The 18,549-nt window shown below is 46.8% G+C and overlaps 1 protein-coding gene across 1 annotated transcript; it reads left to right on the top strand.

Moving 5' to 3' along the window:
- The first annotated feature begins 4,479 nt into the window (after positions 1-4,479).
- On the top strand, positions 4,480-15,643 carry LOC130490899 (somatotropin-like). Its single transcript, XM_056864702.1, has 5 exons — positions 4,480-4,489; positions 8,045-8,211; positions 9,301-9,417; positions 12,399-12,560; positions 15,443-15,643. Exons 1-5 carry the CDS (start codon positions 4,480-4,482, stop codon positions 15,641-15,643), a joined length of 657 nt encoding a protein of 218 aa, XP_056720680.1.
- The last annotated feature ends 2,906 nt before the right edge of the window (positions 15,644-18,549 follow it).

Below are 18,549 nucleotides of genomic sequence, written 5' to 3'. Positions count from 1 at the left end.
TTCGACAAATCAACAGACTTTTATACCAATTCATACCCTAACGGGTTATATACTTGAACTTACCTGTTGAATATAGGATTTTCATTCGAGAAACAGATTTATAGGATTGCTTTTTGTAAAACATTTTGTATCTGATTGTATTCTTATATTGTACATTTTGTATATATATTTTTTCACTTATGCACGTTATAAAATTCACATATTTTGCTTAAGAATTAGTATAGTGCTGTTTTGGTCACACTGTTTTTAAGCAGATCCAGAAGACATCACAGTCAATATGCCCTATTCCAGCCTTGTGGGGAGGGGTCCCCATCTTTTTCTCGCACCTGGTTTGTGGCAATTTCTCCCACTTAAAATGCAGTTGCAGCACCAGCTGTCTATGTGCGCATGCTGACAGGTCAACACTGAAGAGGTCCTGTGCTGATGTCATGTGCTGCCTTTTTTAAGGTTGCCAAGTGCTCCTTCTCCACTGGCGGGAGGTTTTTGGGGTGGGGCTAGGATGGTGATCCCTCACATGTGGTTGTGTGAGATGCAATTGCAACACCTCCAATTCTACCCCCAGAAATGCCGCATCACCACAAGACGCTTTAGCACTTCTGGGGGTAGACCTGGCATTTCTGGGGGTAGACCTGGCAGCACATCCTCCTACAAGCATCTAGTCAGGAATGTGTCGGCCTTGAATGAGGAAGAGTCGTGCGATCGCCACTCCAGGGAGCCCGGTGGATTGGCGGCCAATCCCAACAACCTGGCATCCCTACTCTTTGCCCCTAAAAACTTACCAAACTCTTCCTCATTCAAGGCCAACACCATTCCGGACTAGATGCTTGTAGGAGGATGTGCTCTGTGGTGCTCAATGTAGTTCTTCCTGTCCACTCTTATTGCCTCAGAATACCTAAATGTCTTTTAAATAGCTTCCTTTTCCAGGGTGGGGAGGGGGAGCAAAAGACTTTAATAATTGTGCTTGTTTTGGGCTACATTTTTTCCCCCATTCCATCAGCATGATTTTATAATTACGGCTGCAATCCTGAAGGGGGGAGAAGCTCCTTAGAAGCTGGTGTGACCCCTTGCCAGTGTATGTGCCCGTTTAGTCAGTGATAAGGGGCACTTACGCCGTCATGGTTGGCGCAGGGAAGCCATGCTGCAGCTCGGGGGTCAGGTGCAGACACTGCCTTCTGGCAGCATTCCAGTGGCGCAAGTCCCCGCACTGGCATCCCGGGAGACATTCCTGGGGTGTTCCTTGTTGTGGAGCTGCCTTTAGGCAGCTTCCTAATCCCTTTTGCCCAGGAACGCCTCTTCCCGCAGCGGTGTAGCTACGACACCTTTTTTGGTGTCGTAGTCCTGTTGAAGTCTATGGGGGCATTTTCCTATTTTTTGTTTTTTTACAGAAGTTAAATTTCTTTTCGGCCGCCAGGAAACCTCTGTGGAGGCAGTGTGGCAGCGCCACTGCCAGCCGCCGTCATACCCCCCCCTTAGGAATGGGTTGCCCATTACCCTAACAACAACGTTTTAAAAAGTAATAAACTATCACTGTTGCTGCAAACAAAGCCTTCCCCTTCCTGCTGGGAAAAACTGGGATTCCTGCTGGGATTCAGAAGCTGTTCATGAAAGCCAGAGCATGGACTATGAACAAAATGGAAATAACATCATTTAATTTGTCACTAATTCTTATGCTTTATATTTCTGATTGGTTCTACAATGCCAGTCCTATTGTATTGATTATTGAATGTCCCATCCTCTTGATTGTATTGATTTACTCTGTGTAATCTTCTTTGAGTTCCAGCAAGAAAGGTGGACTATAAATAAAGGAAATGAATAAATAAATAATACATGCACATATACATGCATGTATCGAGGGGCAGAGCAAGATGGTGACTGAATGGGGCTTAGTTCCAGATAAAGATAATAGTAGAAATTTGCCCTTGGATGTGAACATAGCCAGCTCTTGAAGGCAAATATAATACTATGGCCAACAGACAAGTCTGCAAATACTGCATTTTAAAATTCTGCATAGAGCTGACTGCAGAAAAAGTGGAATTGCTTGAGAAGTTGCCTTCATCTAGAGTTTTGAAACCTTTATTTTCCAACCATGGGTGAGGTCTCAGTTTTTGATGCCATTCCTTATTGGAAAAATTCTCAATCCCAGAAAAAGAGCTTGTGGGATTTCAAACTGGAGTCTTTTGGAAGTCTGTTATTGACTTGGGGGTTCTGCTTTGAAAAAGAGTCCGTACTTATCCCATTGCCTATTTAGATGTTGCTGAAAACCCACATTGACACAGGACAGACTTCAATCTGTAATGACTTGAGAACGTTCCAGAAACCATGTAAATTTCACAGCTGTGAAGAACTGCCAAGGGTCCCAGATGAAGATACTCTCCGGAGTCCCCTTGTCAACTAGGGGGTCCTGCAGCCCGCAAAATCTTCCAGTGGTAAGCTGTTGCCTAAAGAAACATGTTTTTCCTGCTTTTAATGTTTTTCACCCTTTTACCAATATTTTCATCTTTTTGTTTGAACTAAGAGCGCAATCCTGAAGGGAGGCAAATTGGTGTGGGAGCTGGCATGGCCCTGTGCCAAAATTACCCATTTATCCTGGGATAAGAAGCACTTACACTGGCATGGGGAGCATGCGCAGTGGTAAGCCACACCACTGTGCAGAGTTGCATCGCCAGTGCAGCCCACGCCAGGAGTGAAATTCCAGAAGTGGGAGCCCCCACCGGCGTGGGAGGGGTGTTCTAGGGGGCAGAGCTGCCTTTAGGCAGCATCCTAACCCCTTTGACCCCAGGAACGTCCCCTCGAGTTGCAGCATTGCTACACCACCTTTTTTGGTGGAGTAGCCTCGCTGTTTGCTACGGGGGCACTTCACCCATTTTACATTTTAAATTGTTTGATTTTCTCTGTGGCAGCAGCTGTGCCGCTCTCGGCCACCGTGCATCCACCAGCACCCTTCAGGAATGGGCTGCCCATCTACTTTCTTTATAATAAATAAAACGTTTACCGAAACCTACAGAAAGTAAAAGAGGAGGGAGAATAAACATAGATAAGATAGGAAGAGGTAAAAAGTAAATGAATAGTGAAAGAAATAATTGGCCAAATACCAAACGCCAAGCTAAAACAAAAAGCTCACAAAAACATTCCTTATCTCCATTAAGCCAACTTACTAGGAGCTGAAATTTCTCTCCCTACTCATCCCACAACCCACTAAAACCCCTGCTTAATATAAAAAATTTGAGAGTAAAATAAAATGAGAAAGTAAACGAGTTAAAAATAGCCCAAACAAGATCAAATGAAAAACCCTGTAACATAGCGTCTGCCTCTCTGTTAATATCTGTTAATATCAAATATCTCTGTGTCCACTTGGAATAGTAGGTTAGACAAAAGATTTTTGCTCCCAATAGAGCAATTGAAAGCTGCAAGGAACAGTATTTGGAAAGCGAGCTGTAAACAGTTACAAAATAAGATCTTAAATGAGAATTGGTCCTTAGTGTTTAAGGATGCTAATCGTAAAAGATACCCTTTAACGGTACTTTCTCCTTGCCAGCCTATTTCCGCTGGTTAGAAATCCATAAATTTAGATGAGTTTTTTTTTATTGGAAAGGCCTAATACCTTAGAATTGAATGAGAGATGTGGCAACTTTTCTCTTTCTAGTGTCAAAAAGAAATTAATCTTCATTTCCCCGTATTTTAAAAGTGTGAAATGGCAAATGAATAGCTCATGGCTGTTAAATCTAGGGAAAGGAATTACCACTTCTAATCCTGTTACTGTTTTTTGCCATCAAGTCACAGCTGACTTATAGTAACCCCATAGGGTTTTCAAGGCAAGAGACGTTCAGAAGTGGTTTGCCATCTTGCCTCTGCGTCACTCCCCTAGTGTTCCTCGGAGGTCTCCCATCCAAATACTTGCCAGAGTCAAGGCTGAGTGTGTGTGACTGGCCCAAGGTCACCCAGCAAGTTTCCATGGCAGAGTGGGGATTCGAACCTGGTTTTCCCAGATCCTAGTGCGACACTTTAACCACCACACCATGCTGGCAATCCTACACCTTGATTTTTCAAACATTTTTTTTTAACACCTGCCTGCTCTGTCTTGCTCCCTGGCTTCAGTTCCCAGATAATATGGGGGAGGCATGTTATAAGGGAAATGCTAAGCTGCTTTCCAGAGGTCCACTGACACCACAGGCAAGATAGAAGTCTGCCAGAACTTTCCATCAGTTTTTGAACCCTTCAGGTCACATACATGGATGGGAGTGCCCAGAAGGAGGTAAAAAGCTGGTGCTACAGTCATCATGTGGAGCAATCGGCACAGGTGACCTGTACATATATTTATCAATATGATGCTGACCAGCTAAACCCACCCCATGCACCTGTATGCATTAATGCATCGGTACACACCACAGTGTATAAAAACGGCACACAAGGGCAGCAGAAAGTACAGACGGAAGAAGGAACACTTTGCTTTCAAACGCACTCACGATTTGGCAACAGAACATGGCTGCAGGTATGCTTTTATGTGTTGAGAAGGGAAGCGTGACCACTTTTTGATGGACAAAGGCTTTTAATGGCCACATGGCAGGCAGAAATTCAGTGATACATCTTTACTGTGCTTTCACCCTGGGAAAATGCTTACCTGTTAAATTTCTTGGTGTTGTGCAGCTATCCAAGGTGTGGCGATTCTGTACATTATAAATTGGTGAAGATTAAATCTATGAACTGAGTGCAGGATTGGTTTGGATTTTTATTCTTGGGTACTGGTGTCCAATTGATTTGTATCTCCAGTATGTATATGGTCCCTTGCAAAACAGTGAGATACAGGTCCACCAGGAAAGACACTAGAGTGGCAGAGAAATTTGGCCATTTTGGTAGGAAATCAGCCCAGCCACCAGAATTGAAAAGTTCAGGCTTGGAAAGTCTGCCCTTCCCAAATATTTCATGTCTGTTCCCCTCATACAGCTCCTTACTATGGGCATTCAGCTGTAATAAATAAACAGTTTCATAAAGATCATACTGCGATTTTATCTCCCAGCTCAGTAAGCCTGCAATTGGGAAGGAAAACCACCGCTGCTAGAACTGCCACAGCCTTAAAAAGCCACTCTATTGGGGTCGGACGCCTCCCACAAGTGATTTTGATGGCATGTAAATGTGGAAACATCCTGACCTGGACGGCTCAGGCTAGCCTGATCTCATTAGATCTCAGAAGCTAAGCAGGGTTGGCCCTGGTTAGTATTTGTATGGGAGACCTCCAAGGAGTACCAGGGTCATTATGCAGAGGCAGGCAATGGCAAGCCATCTCATCTCATTCCTTGCCTGACCTGGATGGCTCAGGCTAGCCTGATGTTATCAGACCTTGGAAGTTAAGCAGGGTCAGCCCTGGTTAGTATTTGGATGGGCAACCTCCAAGGAATACCAGGGTCATGGCCCAGAGCCAGGCAATGGCAAACCAACTCCGAATGTCTCTTGTGTTGAAAACCCCACCAGGTGTCACCATAAGTCAGCTGTGACTTGATAACCAAAAAATAAATAAATGCAGAAACAGCCTGGCAGCTGCCAACATCCAGGAATCTTCAACAATCTGCCAACTCCTGGATTAGAAGCAGCTACCACCACTATTGATTAGTGATGGTGGTCAGATCAGGTCTCTAGGAGTAACTCTGAATTTTCCTGGGTTGATGAGCAGTGATGGCAGTTATGAGAGGGAGCAGCAAGGGCTGCCTCCCCAACCACGCCCATGCATTTCTCTGCTTCAAGCAGTCATCCTGATTCCTTGCCGGGCAGCAACAACCACCACAATCAGTCTGAGGAGCTGAGAAATGGGGAGGGGGAAGAACAGTGTACTTAGCTGGCTGGAGATGTGTGTGTCATCTTCAGGCCTCCAGATCCTGGAACTGGCCCTCTCTGGAGATCGTTCATCCCCTGCTGGCTGGTTACACATACTGGTGACACCTATGCCTGGTCGGTTTACACAACATGTGGGATCCAGTTGAGTGGCTCAGTGCACATGCCAAGAGGGACCATAGCTCCCTTGCACAGTGTGCAGAAGCTGCCATGTTAAAGCCTAGCACCTCTGGTTTAAGAATCTCAGGCCTTGACAGTTTAAAATAAATACAAATTTTGGACAGTTCATCCAGGAAGGGCAATTCCAAACCCACCAGCACAAGCCATGATTTGTATCAGAGACGGAGTGTACTTTGAAGAAGCTGTTGAACTCCTCCGTCTCTGCTCCTGCAAAATTGGCAAGAAAATGAGACGAAACTAGGGGTCCACGTTGAACCCCACCCAAGCCTGCTTTCCTTCTATCTCAATGAAATCCTCCCATTACTAGTTCACGTGAGGCTTTAATACAAGTTGAGCGATCATGTGGATCACTCCAGAGGCGGCTGCCACGGCCATCCCAAACTGAGTTACACCTTTCTAAATCTATTGGAATGAATTGGTTTAGAAGAGTGTAAGTCTGTTTAGGACTGCACTATTTATAATTGTTAGGGATGTAACCAGAAATACCTACTGCCCCAGCAATCAGACAGCTACAAGATTGAACTACTCGGTCTAACAAAGTTTGGGATTAATTAATCTGCAAAGAGGTGAGTTCCTGTAAAGAGTACTTGGAAAACATTCTTTCTAGGTGCTACAGTGGCTTAGTTTAACAATGGTGAATGATTTGCACAGGAACCAAGGCCTTCTGAAGAAAGATTGCAATATTTTAAATCCGAGCTACACAGCAAATCAGCCAGAGTAAAATTTAGCTTCAGTCTCTTGAATGATAGTTACTATGCCTGATGACAGATCTCTCTAGCAGCTCAGCTTTAGCAAAAAAAGGGGAAAGAGGAAGAGTAAGGGTTTCCACAATACAATTGAAAAAATAAAAATACACAAACATATCAAACAGATTGCATTAGTCAGACATTACTAGTCATATAATCAAATAGTTACCCAAATTATATAAAATATTCAGACAATGCTGATCGCGTAATATAATAAAAAAAGATCACCAACTTATCTATCAGGGGTTTTTAATATATCTACAATGAACATGGTTATCTACATATACAATAGGATTAGATGTCACTACTGTAAATTTACTTTTGGTTTTTATTAACATTAAACCTCAACATATTTATAAAATAGTTTCCATTTTTCATGAAATTGTTCATAATTCATGTCATTGCTTGTATTCATCATGTTGGTCATTTTTGCCATAACAGCATACTCCATCAGATTTTCTTTCCATTCTGTGTCCGGAAGAAGTGGCTGTTTCACATCTGTTAGTCTTAAAACCCTACTGGGGCACCATGAGTCTGCTGTGACTTGAAGGCACTTTACACACACACACACACACACACACACACACACACACACACACACACACACACACATCTACTTAAAGACTAACAAAATTCAAATGTATGTTCTTCCTTTTTATATGCCAATAAAGGCTTGTGTTGTGTGTTGTGTTGTGACTAACAAAATTTCTGGCAGGGTATGAGCTTTCATGAGTCACAGCTCACTTCTTCAGATACAGCTGTATTTAAAGAAGTGAGCTGTGACTCACGAAAGCTTATACCCTGCCAGAAATGTTGGCCTTTTATGCAGGGACGTTTCCCCGCCGTCACCCCTGACGACTGCTTCGAGGCTTCCTTTTGATTATGCATGCCTTTTCTGCCCGTCAGAGGTTGCCTTGCTCTCCCTGCACACGTTTTGCCCACATTTTCCAGATCCTGGCTAAAACAGCATTTGGCAAACACGGGCAAAATGCATGGGGGGAGAGAGAGGTGACCTCTGATGGTCAGGAAAGGCATGCATAATGAAAAGGAAGCCCCGAAGCAGTTGGCGGGGGTGACCGCGGGGAAACCCCTGCATAAAAGGCCTTTGTTAGTCTTTAAGATGCTACCAGACCCTTGCTTTTTTCTACTGCTACAGATAGACTAACATGGCTTTCCATCACGACACATCTACTTGTAATGTACTTGCTTTAGTCTGGCAATGCTTATTTTCAATAGCTTTCAGAGGAGACTCTGCTTGGATCTCAACCAGTTCACCTCTTCCTTGTCTTTTGCAGGATCCAGCCGTCCTCCTCAGTTTGTCCTTGCTTTGGTCATCCTGGTCCTGCAATGGCCGGAGGGAGCCGTCACCTTCCACACCATGCCCCTCTCCAGCCTCTTTGCCAGTGCAATCCTGCGAGCTCAGCATCTGTACTTGCTCGCTGCCGGTACTTTCAAAGAGTTTGTGAGTACTGGGGCCACCTCCTTGGGAACCGTCTGCTGTGCATGTTCACCTTTGGGTTGCCAACCTCCAGGTGGTGGCTGGAGATCTCCCGCTATTACAACTGATCTCCAGGCGACAGAGATCAGATCCCCTGGAGAAAATGACCCACTTTGGCAATTCGACTCTATGGCATTGAAGTTCCTCCCCTCTCTAAACCTCACCCTCCTCAGGCTCCATCCCCAAAATCTCCAGGTATTTCCCAACCCGGAACTGGCAACCCTACCTCTGAAAGACAAATAAAGGCAGATGTGGGCCCCTTTCCCCACCCCTCCCTAGTCACTGAAACTCCCACTCACTACCTGGGGGCTGTCAAATGTGAGCTGGTGGGTGGGAAGTAATGCAACAGCAAGTGCCTTGCAGCATGTGCAGAGTGCATCTGTCTTGCCACAAAATCTGCCTTTGATGGAGAGGTGTCCCTGTTTATTTATAGCATTGATGTCCTATCTTTCTGCCTAGTTAGAGCCACCAAGGAAGCTAAGGGCCACCATTGGTAAGGTTGCCAGGTCCCTCTTTGCCATCGGCGGGAGGTTTTTGGGGCAGAGCCTGAGGAGGGCGGGGTTTGGGAGGGGAGGGACTTCAATGCCATAGAGTCCACCTTCCAAAGTGGCCATTTTCTGATCTCTATCGGCTGGAGATCAGTTGTAATAGCAGGGGATCTCCAGCTAGTACCTGGAGATTGGCAACCTTAACCATTGGAATGAGAACAGGTGGCAGATTTTAGGTGCCATTAAAGGTGAGGGCAGAGGGGCAGAGAGACAGATCTGGCACATGGGACACGATCCAAAGGGAATTTCTCCTTCCCTGTGTAGCAACTTCATCAGCCTCTTGCACCACTGCCATTCGTTTTGTGCAAGAGGATTTGTGCAAGAGAACTTCCCCAGGGACTTCCCTGCACTACTTGGTGAGGGCTGAAGCTTTAGCCCCCAAACCCCTTTGGCCAGCTCTGTGGCCCAGCTGACTGGAGCCCTGCCTCCTTTTCCCGCCCCACTCCTGAGTGTCTTGTGAAGAATGACAGTCATGTCTTCTCAAGCATTTGTGGAATTTTTACAGGAACGGTCCTACATCCCAGAAGACCAGCGGAACTCCAACAGGAACACCCAGTCAGATGTCTGCTACTCCGAAACCATCATGGCACCCATGGGGAAGGACGATGCTCAGCAAAAGTCGGTAGGTCGTCACATAGAAGAGCGACATTGCTTTACAAAATGTGACACCTTGTGGTAGGAAACCACTGAAGGACCCCCATGCAGCAGAGAGCACAGAAGACTAGATGGCCCAGCAGCATTTGTCTCCTGCACCCCCTGCTGCAAAAATAAGCTTTTCAATATCCAGGCACATTATCTCTCCCCCATTTCCTCTTAGCCCCCCACCCAGGCATGTGGGTGTCATGAACGCTTTGAGTTTTAGCAGAAAAAACGTGTCAACTCTGCGTCTTCTCAAACCTGTGTTGGTCCATTCTTTGTGTTTGCTACGCGTTTTTTTCCCCGCTCCATGAAAAATGGTCCTGGGTTCGGACCAATTGTCCCCACCCATGTCGGCTAATTTCTCCCCCCCTGTGAACGGGCGATTGGCTGGGAGAGTTTCAAGCCCAGGGGACAGCCTCCCTCCAAGGCAGGACAGATCTCCCTCCTGCAAATCCAAGCCAAAACTCCCGTCACCCTTCTGAAGAGGGGCACCCAGTCTGTTCTGGGTCTGCCTCCTGCCAGTGTGATCCTGTGTGTGTGTGTGTTGGGGGGGCATCATGAGAGCTGCAAATCCAAGCCAAAACTCCCATCACCCTTCTGAAGAGGGGCAGCTAGTCTGCTCTGGGTCTCCCTCCTGCTGGTGCAATCCTGTGTGTGTTGGGGGAGGCATCCTGAGAGTGGCAAATCAAAGCCAAAACTCCCATCACCCTTCTGAAGAGGGGCAGCCAGTCTGCTCTGGGTCTCCCTCCTGCTGGTGCAATCCTGTGTGTGTTGGGGGAGGCATCCTGAGAGTGGCAAATCAAAGCCAAAACTCCCATCACCCTTCTGAAGAGGGGCAGCCAGTCTGCTCCGGGTCTCCCTTCTCTATCTGGATGGAAGTTCCTGGATGGCTGGAGCTCTACGGTGGGGGGGGGGAACACAGTGATGACCATCTGTCAAAGTCTGGGAAAGGGGAGCGTGGCCAAGTACAGGGGGGGGGAACGGGGAGCATGGTAAATAGAAAAGTGATATAAGGAAACCGGAGGGGCTGGTGCTTTTTTTTGGCTGTGGCTGTGTCCACAGAAGTGAACTGCACTGGGTAATCCACTGGGCAGAGTTGGGGTGGATTTGGGGGTGGGCATAAACCATGAGCTTTTCAGAAGGGGACAGACCAAACCGTTATAGAATACTGCTTGCTTTGTTCCCATGACTTCTGGATTGACGGGGATATGAAAACATGAATTTAAATCGCGCCCATGAAAAATAAATTTAAATCGCTTGTTTTTTTGCTCAGCAGCAAGAGAGCATCAAAATCTTCTGTGAAAAGTGGGCCGAAGTGTCACTTCTCTTTAGCAATGAATGTGGGTCTTTTATGCAGGGGCGTTTCTCCGCAGTCAACCCCGCTGACTGCTTTGGGGCTTCCTTTTGATTATGCACATGCCTTTAGCACCCGTCAGAGATCGCCTTTCTCTTCCCGCGCATTTTGCCCATGGTTTTGCTTTTGGTAGGAAGCATGATGCTTACTTGGGTTTCTCTGTGTGTGTTAAGCAGACAGGAGGACTAGCGTTGCAGATTTAAACCAGGCTGCTGCTGCCCCAAAGAGGTACTGGACACAATCTCCTTCTGAAGTGTTGGAGAAGGGTCATGACAGCGGCTGAACGCATACTTTGCATGCAGAAAGTGCCAGGCACTGGGAAGGACCTCTCTCCAAACATAGAGAAGCCGCTGCCAGTCACAGTAGATGGTTCCAGGCTAGCGGGACCAGTTCTGACGCTGTGCAAGGCACCTTTGTGCATTTGAACGTAAACATTTCCACTTGCATGTGAGTTTGGGGAAACTCTCATTTTCACCAAAGAACAGGTCTTGTGATCCCCTTTTTACATTTGCACACAGTCTAAAGTCAGTAAATGGAAAACACTCTTTGGAGTTCATCAGGCCATTTATGCAGTGCTATTTCCCTGTGGTTCCCCCCCCCCCCGACTGCTTTGGGGCTTCCTTTCGATTTTGCATGCCTTTCCTGATTGTTAGAGGTCGCCTCGTGCTCCTCGTGCATTTCAGCACATTTTGCCCGCGTTTTCTGGATTCTGGCCAAATAGCATCTGGAAAACATGGGCAAAAGGTGCGGAAATGCACCGGGAGAGCGAGGCGACCTCTGACAGTCAGAAAAGGGCTGCATAATCAAAAGGAAGCCCCAAAGCAGTCAGTGGGGTGACCGCGAGGGAAACAGCCCTGCATAAATGGCCTCAGTTAGAAAGCTGTTGGCCAAACTGAGTTTCTGTTGTACCCACAAAGGGCCAATCAATTAAGTTGTGGGCTGGATGGACTGTCAGTATGCCCCTGGTCCCGTCCCCCACCCTGCCATCCAAAGAGCCCTGGGTTGGTAACAGTGTCCTAATTATGATACCCTACCTTGGACCACCAAATGATACTTAGAACACAATTGCTTAATTGTGTTCTGGTTTCTAATTCCAGAAAACGCACATTTGGGCTTTGGCAAGTCTCTGTGGAAAGTGAATTTCAGAGTTGTGGGACCATGAATGAGAACACCTCCCTTTGCCTCTTTGCCAACTGGTCTGGCACATAGCTGGCATATTTAAGAACACTCCCTTGGAGGTTAATGTGAATGGGACTACAGCTCATTTTAAATTCTGTCTGTTTGTTCTTGTGTGGTGTGGTGGTTAAGAGCAGTGGTTTGGAGCGGTGGACTCTGATCTGGAGAACCGGGTTTGATTCCCCGCTCCTCCACATGAGTGGCAGAAGCTAATCTGGTGAACTAGATTTGTTTCCCCACTCCTCCACATGAAGCCAGCTGGGTGACCTTGGGCTAGTCACAGCTCTCTTAGAGCTCTCTCAGCCCCACCTACCTCACAAGGTATCTGTTATGGGGAGGGGAAGGGAAGGTGATTGCAAGCCAGTTTGATTCTTCCTTAAGTGGTAGAGAAAGTTGGCATATAAAAACCAACTCTTCTTCCTTCTTCATTGCAGGACATAGAGCTGCTCAGGTTTTCACTCACCTTCATTCAATCGTGGCTCAGCCCAATGCGGTTCATAAGCAGGGCGTTCACTAACAATCTAGTCTTTGGGACTTCGGATAGAGTCTATGAAAAACTCCAAGACTTGGAAGAAGGTATTCGGGTTCTCATGCGGGTAAGCAAGGTGGTCATACCCCCTCTAAAAATATCAGGGGAAAAGGTACTAAAAAAAAAAAATGAAAGGCATTATGAGGTCATCTTTGTAACGAAAGAAAGTGTAAGAGGCAGTGGCCTTTACAGTTTAGAAAAATACAAGTGGGGGACCTAGAAAGGCTTGTGGGGGGGCATCTCATTTCCCCCTCTCCCACTGTTTCCTTTCCCTTCCCTGGAAATCCGTATAACCCCTCCCCCTTTCCTGCCTGCTTCTTTCCTTTCTGTATGTGTAAAGTGCCGTCAAGTCGCAGCCAACTTATGGCGACCCCTTTTTGGAGTTTTCATGGCTACTCACCAGCAAATCTACATTAATCCACACCCCTGTATTCAACTTTCTGTCTTTTCCTCTCCCTGGCAGCCTCCACCTGGGAAAACTACAGCCCAGTCACATGGTGCTGTCTACCAGGCTGAGCCCAGTTGTGTAGTGGGAACTCCGCAAGGACTTGCAGAGGGCACCTAACTTTTCCCTGAAATCCAATCCCCACATTATATCCTCTTTCCCTCCTCCTGGCAGCCCTCATGTCCTCTGCCTTCCCTACTTCCTTCTCTCTTCCCCATCCACCCACTATCCACCCGTTATACCAGTAATACCATCACCTGTATCTGTATGGATAGCCCAGGCCAGCCTGATCTCATCAGATCTCAGAAGCTAAGCAGGGTCAGCCCTGGCTAATATTTGGATGTGCGACCTCCAAGGAATACCAGGGTCGTGATGCAGAGGCAGGCAATAGCAAACCACCTCCGAATGTCTCTGGCCTTGAAAACCGCATCAGGGGTCGCCATAAGTCAGATGCGACTTGATGGCAAAAACAAAACAAAACCAGGATTGCAAAAAAGTTAGAAGTTGTATTTATTATAAAGTAGACTTCGTTCAAACAAAAAGATGAACATATTTGCAGACTAGGCAAAAAACATTAAAAGCAGAAAAAAATGTTTCTTTAGGCAGTAGCTTAAATATGTGGGTATGGGGAGGTGCTTCCTTCCCAATTTGTCCCAGTGTGGTGGGGACTGCTTTGGTGCTGCCAGGCAAATGGAATGCCCCCCATCCTGAAAGAGATTTCTGACCAAAACAGGAGCTGCTCTGGGAGAAGCAACTAAGATCGTTTATGCATGGGTACTTTCACTCATGTTCACCCACTTCTGTCTCAGTTGTTCCTTGGAGTTATGCATGAGTCTTCTTTCCATTAGAGATGACCTCGCTGCCAACCCTCACAAATCCCAGGGCTCCCCATTCCTCTGGTAACCCAATTCTTCCCTCTCCCCTGAGCTCAGCCCAGGAGAAATCTTTGTGCATAAGGCAAAGTGTGGGACATGCAAGCTTAGTTTTGCTCACAGCCAGTTACAAAGCAGCATCTCTAGAGGTGGGGATTCAAATGCTTCCTGCTTCCTCAGAGCTCTTTCTGAGCAGAAGAAAGGCTTTTTAAAACTGAGACTTGGATCCCCCCCCCTTCTTTTCAAATTGCTCCATTTTTCATTTTATGTTCTTAAAATGCTTTTTTATGCAGCAATTGGGTTTGAGGGGGGAGGGAATTTCTCTCTCACTACAGCCAATTACAAAGCAGCATTTCAAGGGGTGGGGATTCAAATACTTCCTGATTTGAGCTTGGAGACTGCTGGTGCATAGACTCCTAACAGGAAAGTGTTGATCTAGTTAGCAATGAACCTCAGGTAACACTCCCATGCATAAGCGACCTAAATGGCTTGACTAGCACAGCTGATCTGTCACTTCCCAAACGTGGCAGAGAGTGATGGAAGGCTTTCAAGGAGGACTTTTTCTGCATGGAGAGAATGTCCCTACACAGGCAAGAGGAAAGGGCACACGTCATCCTTTTGTGAGGAAACAACCCAAGGGACTGCTGTGATTCCACATGGAGGAAACGCCCTGCACACAGGGGTATGGTTGCCAACCTGCAGGTGGTGGCTGGAGATCTCCTGGAGTTACAAGTGATCTCCCGATAAACAAGATTAGTCCCCCTGGAGAAAATGGCTGGTTTGGAAGGTGGACTGTATGGCATTATATGCTGCTGAGATCCCTCCCTTCCCCAAACCCCACCCACCTCAGGCTCCGCTCCCAAATCTCCAGGATTTTCCCAACCTGGAGCTGGCAACCCTAAAGGAGGGGAGAAACATTGGTCATTTATGCATGGGAGTTTTACCTGAGTTTCGTTGCTCGCTGGACCCACACTTTTGTGTTGGGAATCTATGCACCAGTAGTCCCCAAGCTCAAATCAAGTCCCCGCCCTTTAAATGCTGCTTTGTAATTGGCTTACTTTGTAGAGCTTACTGTGAGAGAAAATCCCCCCTATACCCAATTGCTGCATAAAAAAGCATTTTAAGAACAAAAACAACAACGGAGCAATCTGAAAAGGGGGGGAGAAATCCAACCCTTAGTTTTAAAAAGCTTCTGCTCAGAAAGAGCTCGGAGGAAGCAGGAAGTATTTGAATCCCAGCCCGTTGACATGCTGCATTGTAATTGGCTGTGAGCAAAACCAAGCTTATGTGTCCTGCACCTTGCCTTATGCATGGGGATTTCACCCGGGCTTTACTCAGGGAAGATGGAAGAGTTGGGTTAACAGAGGAATGGGAAGACACAGATATTGTGAGGGCTGGGCACGAGGTCATCTCTAATGGACAGAAAACTCCTGCATAATTCCAAGGAACCACCGATTCAGACCGGGGGCGAATGTGGGTGAAAGTACCCATGCATAAACGACCATTGTGTTTGAAGTTGCTATAAAACAGAGCTTGAGGACATCAGCATGTTGTCAAAATCTGCCATATTCTGGATGTTTTGCACAATTTGATTCCCAGGCGTTTCCAATTTACAATAGCATTTTCCCACAGGAGGTGGGGGATGGGAGCTCCCAGGGCCCTCCTCTCCTTATGCCCAGCTATGACAAGTTTGATGCCAACCTCCAGAACGAAGCCTCTCTGATGAAAAACTACGGCCTTCTGTCCTGCTTCAAGAAGGACCTGCACAAAGTGGAGACCTACCTGAGAGTCATTAAATGCCGGCGTTTTGGGGAAATTAACTGCACCTTCTGAGGGCAAACAAAGGACCCCTCTGCCCGTGGCCCACTTTTCATGCCATTCTCCTGGTGAAATTGGCGTGCTGCTGAGACCACCTTCGCTGCAATCGCCTGATCGTAAGGAAATCCCGGGCCAAATGGAGAGGAAAACATTCCACCTTTCACAGCTCCGCTGCTTGTAAGAACCCTCAAAATGCCCCCTTTGTGCTTGGAAAGGTAAATGCAGCTGTTCCTGTGAAGAATAAACCCACTATCAGCCTAATCCTCTGTGGTGGTGGCTTTATTGCAATTTGAAGCACAGCAACCATATTAAACTATTGCGAGGTTTTAAATGAATCAATGGCACCATCTGAGGCAGGAAAGATCTCCCCTCCATCCCAATGTTCATAACATTGTCTCATGCAGGGGTGTCAAACATAGGGCCGTGGGCCAGATCCAGCCCCTTGAGAGCTCTCATCTGGTTCGCGAGCCAGCTGAGGCAGCCACCACCCCCCACTCTTGATCTGGGCTGGTGAGGCATGCCCCGGCCCCACCAAGTGGCGTTTATACCATATCCGGCCCTCGTAACAATTGAGTTCGACACCCCTGGCCTAATGCATAGTGCTGGCCACTGGCGGATCAACCCCAGTGATGCCTCCCGTTCCAGAGATGGATGACTCAAAAGGATGGATGTGCCGCTAGGGTTGCCAACTTCCAGGTGGTGGCTGGAGATCTCCTGGAAATACAACTGATCTTCAGGTGACAGAGATCAGTTCCCCTGGAGAAAATGGCCATTTGGGAAGGTGGACTCTATGGCATTATACCTCACTGAAGTCCTTCCCCTCCCCAAACCCCACCCTTCCCAGGCTCCACCACTCCCAAATCTCCAGGTACTCCCAACGTGGAGCTGGCAGCCCTAGGTGCCACGTGCAAACACTGGAGGGTTCTGTGTGTAGATATGCCAAAGGTATCTTGCAGGCCATGGTTGGAAATACGATTGTGACCTAAACAGACCTTTGGCATGTTCCAGCAGGGTCATGTCACATAGACCAGGAGATGCATCCCCTTCCCCATATAAAATATTCTGTTCCTAAGGCTGGTTCTCTAGCCAATCCATCCAAATAGGTTCTTGGGGCAGCACAACGAGGAGGGTCTTGATGCCCCACAGGGGCTTGGCTCACTCTCAGCCATCAGTGGCGGGCAGGGGAGGGGACTGGCACCCCCTCCTGGGCCTGCACTGCCTCCAGGCAGGTGCAAGTCAAAAACCCCACAGCATTGTTGGGGGACACAAAACACCACAAACAGTCACTGTCCATTCAGGTGAGCAGAGGAAATGGGAAGTAGGGAAAGATGGAGGTCGTTTGTTTCTCAGCTGTGAGAGTACGGAGTTGAGCCCTCTTGGACAACAGGCCTTGGAGGATCTTCTCTCCAAATTCAAGATGTGTGTCTGTAGGGACATTGTTGTTGTTCAGCAGTGAGGCACTCTGTTCATGCTCAGAGGCTCCACCCAAAACTGGACACAGTATTCCAAGTGAGGTCTGACCAATGCAGAATACAGTGGTAGTATTACTTCCCTTGATCTAGACACAATACTCCTATGGATGCAGCCCAGAATTGCATTGCCCTTCTTAGCCGCTATATCACACTGTTGACTCATGTTCAGTTTGTGGTCCACTAAGACTCCCAGATCTCTTTCACATGTACTGTTGTCAAGCCAACTATCTCCCATCCTGTACCTGTGCCATATGTTGTTTCTGTCTAGGTGAAGTACTTTACACTTCTCCCTATTGAAATCCATTTTATTGCTTATGGCCCAGCTCTCCAGTCTATTGAGGTCATTCTGAACTCTGACCATACCCTCCATGGTATTAACTACCCCTCCTAACTTGGTGTCATCTGCAAATTTGATTAGCATGCTCTCTATTCCATCATCCAAGTCATTTATAAAAATATTAAATAGTACCAGTCCCAGGACAGACCCCTGTGGTAGCCCACTGGTCACTCCTCTCCAGGATGAAGTTGTGCTATTAATGAGCACCCTTTGGGTTCGGTTGGTCAACCAATTCCCAATCCACCTAACAATAGCAGTGTCCAGCCCACATTTTACTAGCTTTGTTTCGAGAAGATCATGGGGGAATTTATCAAAGGCTTTACTGAAATCAAGGTACACTACATCTACAGCATTCCCTTCATCTACCATACTTGTCACTCTTTCAAAAAAAGATATGAGATTAGTTTGGCATGACCTGTTCTTGAGAAACCCGTATTGACTCTCAGTGATCACGGCATTTCTTTCTAAGTGCTTACAGACTGTCTGTTTAATTATCTGCTCTAGTATTTTACCTGGTATTGATGTCAGGCTGACTGGGCGATAATTGTTTGAGATTTCTTCCCCTCCCTTTTTTAAAGATGGGGACCACATTTGCCCTCCTCCAGTCTGCTGGAACTTCTCCTGTTCTCCATGAATTCTCAAAGATTATTGCCAGTGGTTCTGAAATCACTTAAGCCAGTTCTTTTAACACCCCTGGATGCAGTTCGTCCGGCCCCGGAGACTTGAATTCATTAAGAGTAGCCAGGTATTCCTGTACTATCTCAGTGTCTATATTATGCTGTAATTCCCCTATTGCATCCTCTGCTCCATTATTCCCAGGTTGAGCACTATTCCCCTTTTGGGAGAATACTGATACAAAAAAGGAGTTAAGTAATTCTGCCTTTTCTGCCTCCCCTGATAATAACTCACCATCCTCTCCATGCAATGACCCGATGGTTACCTTGATCTTCCTTTTGTTACGGACTTAACCAAAAAACCCTTTTTTGTTGTTTTTTTCTCCCTTCTTCCATTTCTTGTACATGCCCTTCTTAAATCCTATCTCAACCAAAAGTTCTTTAGTCATCCACCCTGGTTTCTTCAAACCTCTACCTTTTTTTCTCCTCGTGGGAATT

The sequence above is a fragment of the Euleptes europaea genome, chromosome 18 (genome assembly GCF_029931775.1).
Source record: "Euleptes europaea isolate rEulEur1 chromosome 18, rEulEur1.hap1, whole genome shotgun sequence".
Classification (NCBI taxonomy): domain Eukaryota; kingdom Metazoa; phylum Chordata; class Lepidosauria; order Squamata; family Sphaerodactylidae; genus Euleptes; species Euleptes europaea.
Note: the sequence above shows the minus strand (reverse complement) of the source record. Positions and strands in the feature narration are given on the sequence as shown.